At 38.9% G+C, this 8,758-nt stretch overlaps 1 protein-coding gene across 4 annotated transcripts in view; it reads left to right on the top strand.

The window, feature by feature from the left end:
• Positions 1 to 5,008: 5,008 nt before the first annotated feature.
• The window catches only part of pparg (peroxisome proliferator-activated receptor gamma), a 36,684-nt gene continuing 32,934 nt past the window's right edge, over positions 5,009 to 8,758 (top strand). For 2 of the 4 annotated variants that reach the window (XM_085777518.1, XM_085777517.1), the window contains exon 1: positions 5,705 to 5,840. In XM_085777518.1, coding sequence (XP_085633644.1) covers positions 5,789 to 5,840 — 52 coding nt within the window. In that variant the 5' untranslated portion in view covers positions 5,705 to 5,788. Of the gene's footprint in view, positions 5,263 to 5,704; positions 5,841 to 8,758 lie in introns of those variants that run through there. The other 2 variants (XM_085777520.1, XM_085777519.1) reach the window with 2 other exon arrangements.

Raw genomic sequence — 8,758 nt, 5'->3', positions numbered from 1 at the left:
TTTCACTGATGTGAGATTCATGCTGATGCCTATCAAGTTGTGTTTTGGTAAACTGACCAATTAAAACAAAACTTTCTTTAGTAAATCTGTAATATAAAAATACACATACACTGTAGTTGTGTCTGACATCTGGATGACTAAAATGAGAAAAGGTAAAAATGAGAGACCCCTTACAGTAACTATTAAGAGTAAAACAAAGCAACAAAGCCACAGAAAGAAGATAATTAACTATGTGACAGCTCAGGATTTGGAATAATGGCTGCCTATAGAAGTTAGTCCTGGCCCAGTGGACATCTACAGTAAAAGTGAGAGGAACAGGAAGTCTGCAATGTCTGTCCATTAGCAGGAGTGCTGTACCTTGGCAGTATAACAAAATGAGAGTTTTGGTAATGTTTTTTTGTTTGTTTGTTTCCACAGAATGTTACATAGTTATTTTTACATATTCAGAACTGTAGGCTCTATTTGGACTAACATCTAAACAAGATTTGGGTGTGCAACATTAATTTGACTGAATTTGAAGACAAAAAAAACTACTACTACTGTGAGGCCTGATGCAGCACCACAGCAGCCTGGAGAGACAAAACATACTCAATTTAGTTATGAGATCTGTTCTTTGAAAACAACAAATATGCAGTTTATCACTTTGAGTTAAATGGCGAAAGTCCATTTTATGTCTGTCTCTCCAGAGTAGTATTAGTCAGGTCGATACGAGCTCTGTTCGTTCTTGTTGATGCACATCAGCAGGGCCGGTGGGTGATGCCTGGAGCAGACCTTGAACCTTGCTCCAAGATGAAAATCTAATTATACAGAACAACAAAGACATCTGTTTCGTGCTCTTTTATGGAGGAGGGGTTGGCTGAACTAGCTGTGCTGAGCCAGCAGATGGCACTATGTGCATGTGGAAACGCTGTATGAGCTACATCAGCGTTGAAAACCACCACTGACGTCAACACAGTGTCATCATAATAATTATTATCATTATTAGATAATAGACGCAGTAATAAAGTGACAGTAAGAACCATAATAACGATCATCAGTGTTATGTGTCCTCCCTTTTCAGCCATCTGTGAAGCTCATGTGTCACCTTGTCATTGTCGTACTCTGCCCTCCTCCAACCCTCATGCATATCAGCACAGCACACTTGACATGCTGTAACTCACTGCCACACACAGGTCTACTGTGTATGCAAACATGCATGCATTGCAATCAATAACCACCCAGTTTACTCCTCACATCTCAACAGTTGTTGTGATGTCTGCATGCTTATTTCTTTCTTTTCCATCTTCCCTTTTGTTTCCTGTTATTTTCTTTTGATGTCACCACTTAAATGTCACTGAATGCATATGAAGTGAGGGATGTATCTCTAACAGTGGAATGTCTTTAACATAAACCACAGTGTTTACATGTGAAATAGCCTACTTCAGTATTTGTATAAACAAAACATGTGTAGGTGTGTAGGCAAAAAACTGACAAAGCAAATCAAGCCAAGCAGGAAGTATCTTCAATTGATTCAAAATTTTAAAAAAATAAAAAAATAAAAAAAAGATTTTATAACACTACTCTGCCATTACAGATCTTTCAACACACTTTCAATGGACCATACTTTGTTTAGGGTAAACATTTTCAACACAATAGATACAGAGCAGGCAGAGGAAATACGCTCTGCTTAGTTCTCCATCCATGGGACGAGTTGTCAGTTGAGATCTGTGGGAACATCTCCATCACACTGCTCATAGGGACGAGGACGTGGGCGGCTGAGGCACCAAAGTGAGCCTATACTAGCCAAACCCTGTTTATCTTGGTGCGTATCCCAACCTGCTGGAGACAGGCTGAGGGCGAGGGAGGCCAATCATTACGCCGCTTAAACGTCATAATATCCAGATTTAGTTCTTATATCATCCGATGCGTATGCGGATGAAGGGGAAATCGAGCCCTCTTGGCCCATTTCCTGGTGTTAAGCACCAACACTGATGCAGATTTTGAGGGTTTCATTTTCCTCGCCACCCTCTTCACTTTGACTAGCTTGCTCCCATGCCTGAAACATCATGCGACTGGTCCACTTTATAATAATTATTGTATCATGACAGAGTAAAAGAGTCTGATAAAGCGCTTTGATGATGAACAATTTCAGATACCAGAGCTCCAGTTCTCCACTGGGACTCAAATGTATAAACAGTCAGAAATTATTGCTTCATTTTGTTTGTGACAGCAAAACTCTCAGGGGTGTAATTTCTATTAGTTCAGCACAAAGACATTCTGCGTGGGGGAGGACCGTTATGCATGTGAGAGACTGCAAGAGTGTGTGTGTATATGTGTGTGTGTGTGTGTGTATATGTGGGTCTGTAAATAAGCAAAGTGTGCCAGCTGTCTTTGTTCACAGTACTGAGTTATGATAGATCAAAGACAGATGAAATCAAGCTGACTGCTACACAGCGAAAGTAACTTAACTGAGCGACGCTTGCATTTAGCTACCTCACACAACACTATGGGAACTTTCTAAACAGTGTGCAGCAGGGTTTCACATCTCCACATCTGTAATCTAATGTTAAATCCATGCTGAAAAGCTACACACAGATGTGTAATGCTTTTACAATGTGTTCTTCTGCACACCAAGGTGTACCCGATTTTTGGGGCTTCTTCTTTGGGCTTATTTAGTATTTTCTTGAAGTTTCAGTTTGTACTAGAAGACTGGAGACTGTTCCTGTACAATACTACAATATACAAGTAAAATAATACTATATGTTTGTGGCATGCAAAGTGGCTCATTCACTGCCAAGAACAGACCAGAGAACATGATCAGATCATTAATCTACACAACATTAAATGACAGGTTTTCTGCAGTAAGAGAAACATCATGGCCTGTTCTTCTTAAAATAAATTCCGTTAAAAACATGAATGCATCCTTTCACCTACATAGCTAGCCATCGACCAGTGTCTTTAAGGAGCTGTATCACTTGAGCAGACAGGTCATCGTCTGGTCAAGTGACAAAAAATGGGAACATTTATTTCTTCATGGACTGAACTTTTTGATTGTGGAAACATTTCCTCAGCAGATTGCTCAGCTGCCTGTTGCATGCGCCTGACTGCTACTGGAGAGGTTAAAACCAAACCTAACCACATTTTTAATGTTGTCTGTGGTCTACCAATATTTCGGCTACATCTCAAGTGTCCAGTTGAACGCTCAACACTGAACACTCTGATTTGCGATCATGTGAAAAGCTGATTCTGAAAAAAAAAAAAAAAAAAAGCTGATTCTGATCTGGTGTAATTATATTTATAGCAAAAAAACAACACCTGATATCTTTAGATTAGAAGATTTCAAGATAAGTGGGTTGAAAACAATGTGAACCATAGTTGAGCCAACATAGTAAAGAATATAGCCTGTACATTTCAATATCTTGCTATAAATGGTGTGAGGTTAGCACTAAGTTTTTTTTTTTTTAATCTACAGTAAAACTATATGCACATGCAGCGTATAAGCAAATCACTATTAATTGTGCTTAGTTTTTTGCACTTTTTAATGGTTTGAAGAATCCCTTTCTTCGACTTAAAACTGACTCTTTATTTCAAACGTACCACCAACAAGCAGCCCTCGACTGCCAAAACAGTTTCTCATGATTTCCTTGGGCAGGATCTGCCAAATTGTCTCTCCACTATGACATGTCTGCCAATGGGTGAATTCAGTCAGGTTTATGGAGAAAAGTGCATGTCTAAAAATGATTGATAACAAGATGTGAATGTTATAACCCCTTAAGGCATTAGTCTACGAATTTAATGAGAGGGCAACCTTTCAATCAGTCAGCAAACAATTTGGTAACTGGTAATTAAGTGTAGGCTAATAATAGCCTACACTTACTAGTAAAGTAATAGGCTATAATAATAATATTGGTGGTAGTAGACCTATGAAACATTCTGTATGAGTACATTAATGTTTTAACACTTTTGGCTGAGTGTACACTGTTGTCCATAGAGTTGGAATAAAATATTTTTTACCTCATGAAATGATTGTAACAATGTGATTCACTCTTGATAGAGCGTAACTTAGGCAACGTCTTCTCAAAACTGGCACCTGACCCTCATTAGCTATGTAGGCTAATCATTGCACCTGGTCAATGGCGATTAAGCTACTGATGTGTATAAATAGAAATAAAAAGAGGAATGTGTCTGAAAACAAAATTAATCCAATGTTATGTGCAATAGCTACTTAGCTACTACTTTGATAGTATTCCTGGAGCTGACAAAGCTAGCAAGTCAGGGAACAGTCGTCCAGACTTGGTCCTCAGATAGGTAAGTCCCACTAGAAGTGTTCACTAGCCTTGAGAAACTATTTAATTTTTTGCAACTGTGTCAATAACCACTGTGATCCTGGGCAATTTGTCTACCTAAATAATCAGTTCTGAACTTGAATGTCTATCACTTCCGTAACTTGGCCAGCATGGTCTCCAGAATGACCACACTGACAACATAAAGAAAACTTACATTGTATAACATTTAATAATTCATTTGTAAATAATAATAGATATAATAAATACATACAATTTGATATAAATACCACTTTTTATTAATTTATTTTGTGGTAGCTAGGCTAATTAGTAGCTCCACTGGTTGTGGTTGCCTAGGAACAGTCCCGCCATAGCCACGGTCATAGCGCAAATAGCATAGCACCATAGCACAAATTCGCGACCTTTGTAGGGTTCGGTAAGTGGATTTGGTGGTTTGTTTGTTTTTTCTGTTTTATTTTTCCATGCTAACTAACTTACGGTTAAAGCTCTACCAGAGAGAAAACAAACATTCCCCAATACTATTCCTTTGAGTTAATTATTTTTCCAATGTTGGGGTTCAACAAGGAAACAAACAAGCTAACTATTACTAGCCTAATTAAAACACCTGGCTGTAACATACAGCTCCAACGACGTAGTGTAGGGTAGTGAAGGGTAATTTGATGCCTCTGCGTGTGTCCTCAGGATCCCGGGCGGTTGTGTTGAGAGGAGGGAGGAGAGACGCAGGCAGACACCGACCCACCGACCACAGGGGCAGCAGCGGCAGCAGCAGCAGCAACAACAACACCACCAGCAGTAATAGTAAAGAGCAGCATGACCGGGAACCACCACGGTAAACAGACCTGACCACTTTGACACTGCAGCTTGCGACGAGACGCCACTTACGGTGTCCGGAGGGGGAGTGACACGTGAAGTTGTTCACCGCAGTAGAAGACGACCCAGATCCGAGAAAGAGCAAGTGGTCTCCGGCTGCAGTGATCAGGTCAGTCACCTTCCGCTCGACAGTCAGCTCGCTGCTCTGTCAGAGTCCGTGTACGTGCATGACACAGGGGGAGAGTGTGTGTGTGTGCCGGCGATTGTAAAACACGGGAAACCACCTGAAAGCATTTTTAGATAAAAACCGAGTCAATGTGCTTTTTTAAGGAATCCACTTCTTTACAAAATCTGACACTGATAACTGATCCCTGTTTTATTTTGAATAACTAAATAAGCATCATTTGGACTCAACGCATAAAGCTGACACTGTTTAAGTTATTCCCAAAAAAAAAAAAAAATCCCCTTGCTTTTCCGCTGAGGTGAGAGTGTGTCGGATATCGCCTAATATCTTGTAATACTTGTGGACACGTCTTGCAGTGTGACAGATTGCCAGTGGCGTACAGATGAGGGGGGGCGGTGATGGTGAGGGCGGAGGGGTGGGGGGGGGTGCGGCCACAGGACTGACAACTGGCACACAGTCAGATGTTGATCCATAGTGTGTCAGCAGACCACAGTGTGAGTGTGAGCTTGACATGCAAACACCAGGCAGAGATTTTAACCATCAAAGTGGTCACAACTTCTCAGGTGAGTCAAGGAGACTGTATGTCGTTCAGACATATAGATTTCTATTAACACAACTTTCTATGTCGTCTTGTATGAATTCCTCTTTCATGTCTTTAGCTCGTCTGGTGTCTGGATGCCCCGTTGCACAACGCTCAGGCAGTTCTGTGTTTATGAATTGACCGGAAAACCTTGGTCGTGACTCAGCAATAACGTGGACTCAAGCTCAGGGGCCAGAGCTGATTTTTTTTATTGTAGAGATTGCTCTATGGCTCTTTGGTGAGCTGATGTGAGCTGTTAAATGGTTTAATGTTGTTTTTATTGCGATGACATAATGACACTTGAAAGGAGAACTTATCAGTTTGTTGTACAAGGCTCAGACTATCACTGCCAACAAAGACTGTAGTTGTTCATGCATTTACCACAATCACAATATGTAAGATCTTTGTGTCAATAATCTGACAACTCAGGGAAAACATATAGATTTTATAGGCATATAACAAAATTCTCTATATTCATGTAATGTACGCGTATAAAACATTATAAAATAATTCAACTTTTAAGATTTTTGATCTTCATAGGTCTAAAAGGAGATCTCAGACAAGGTTATTTATCATTTACAGAATCATGGAGTGTTTTCTTTGCAGTCACCTCCATTTACTTTTCAATAATATTACTATTCTATTGAAAAATATTCTTTTGCTTGAGATATATCCCTATGTCTGCTTATACTGTATTTTAGTCAAATTTGATTGTTGTCGCTCAACACACAAAATTATTAAACAAAATTTAATCTATAAAGTTCACAGTGTTTCAAGAAAATGTAGTATCTGCAAGTTTACATAATGCATTAATCAGGAAAAATAAATGCTTACAGTTATTTATTGAGCAAAAACATAACTGGCCATTCATGTGGGTTATTTCAAGTCAATGCTGTGATGTCTCCTAATACTCAGTGATAATTAAGTTGGCGGACATCGTCATGCTTGCTAAATAAAAAGAAGTAACATTTAAAGGAGAGAAAAATTTAACAGTTATATTGGCAAGTTGTTGTCTTCTACCAGAGAAAAGGTGTTCACTGACATTACAAGCCACAGTATTGAAAACAAATGTCAGAAACAGAAAGTCACCAATCAATAAGTCTACTTTTCATAACTCCTGAAAAGAATTGTCAGATAATCCCATAATAATGAACTAATAATAAGAATATGAGTCTAATTCTGCCATTTCTGTACCTGTTCATCAGAATTAAATCATAGGTGCTCAGTTTATTAAAGGTTAAAAAATGTCATCAGTTTTAACATGGCTATTTTAAAGTAGCAGAACTTATGATGCATTTGTGGTTGAGAAATCATCTGTTTTGAAGAAGTCACTGAAGGTCATCTAGCATACTCATGGGTTAATGTCATCATATCCCCTCCACATTTTAGTGCAATAACTTGATTAACAGTTGTGGTATTTCGGCAGTGATTTGTCAATAGAGCATGCTGACTTGGTACATATATTTGTGCTTTGCGGGTTGTTTGAGAGTTGGACAGTGTAGATAGTTGTGTCAAACACACAAATGAATTAAAATGGGAAATTTAGATCAGTCACAGGACAACACACCACGCTGGTAAAATGATCTTGTCATCTCTACTTGAGCCGTGTAAAGTCTGACTGAAGTGTGTTGATACAGTACCAGTCTGTGAGTTATTGCGTATCAAGTTATATAATTCCTAAAGAGAGGTGCGTGTTTGTGTGTGTGACTGGGACAGATTCGGACTTTGTTCTGTTGTCATAAATGAAAGGAGTGTCTCAAGATAGCATGCTGTGTTTATGTTGTCGCTCACACGGCCTGAAAGTCATGGTTAACTCTCAGTAGAAAACATACCTCACCACAGAGCTTTACTGGAGTTGGTGTACAGTAAAGACTTAGTCTACGTTCTTAAAGAAACCTTGACACCAGGATTCACCATGGTTTTTGAAGATCTGGGTTGATTTAAAACAACAGACGGAGCCCTGTAGGTCTTGTGTTTGCACTAACAAAACATAATCACTGCATGAAAGGAAGGAAAATATTCAAGTCTGCATCAGTATCTGTATGAATACATACAGATAAAAAGAGAGCGACATGCTCCGGTTCAGCCCACAGATAGCTAACCACTTCTGCCTCTACACCACTGACATCCTGGTTTGTTTACTATAATTTAGCGTTTCATGTCATCGTCGTTCAACTGTTTTTCAAAAGGCCAACCTTTGATTTGGTTTTATCAGATGACATTCATATACAGTAGTTTAGCCATAAGGTTATCTAATTGATTTTTAAATTATGTGTAATTATTAACTTCAAGGATGATCGTTACACAATTTGTTGTCTTGCAGCATTTTTGACTCTTTGTAGAGCTGGATTCCTGCAAAGAAAGATGGCACCACCACAGGGTGTTTGTTGGTGACAAATTCAGCTGTACTAGTTAATCTTTTATGGCTCCATGGTTCTCTGCTAAACCACCACATCCTCTCTTTTAATGTACAACACTGATCAGGATCAGGATTTTGATCAGCAAGTTTTCAGCATGATTTTTTTTTTTTCATACAGAATTAGATTTCATATTCAGTGACTGCACAGTGGGAAAGTCAATCAGAGTTAAACAAAGTGCTCCGATTAAAATTCTTTCCTATTATTTTAATAGTTTTCTGAATGAGTTTGATTCAAAAGTTGTGTGAGCATAAAGGTTTAAACCTGGCCTGAGCCATTTGCTGCATGTCATCCCTTCTCTCTCTTTCCTTCCTAACCTATCCCTCTCCACCAACCCTCCGTTTAAAGGTAAAAATCCCACACAAAAAATGCTGCATGTGTTTAGTGAACAGACTCCATGTATCATTTTACTGAAGCTGTTGTAACCGTAACTCTAATTAGTTTCTCTCTCTCACCATTAAAAAGATAACATTTCCAATTTATG

The sequence above is a fragment of the Trachurus japonicus genome, chromosome 5, assembly GCF_045865225.1.
Source record: "Trachurus japonicus isolate A0001 chromosome 5, Traja_1.0".
NCBI lineage: Eukaryota > Metazoa > Chordata > Actinopteri > Carangiformes > Carangidae > Trachurus > Trachurus japonicus.
This window is presented reverse-complemented; position numbering and strand designations above follow the sequence as displayed.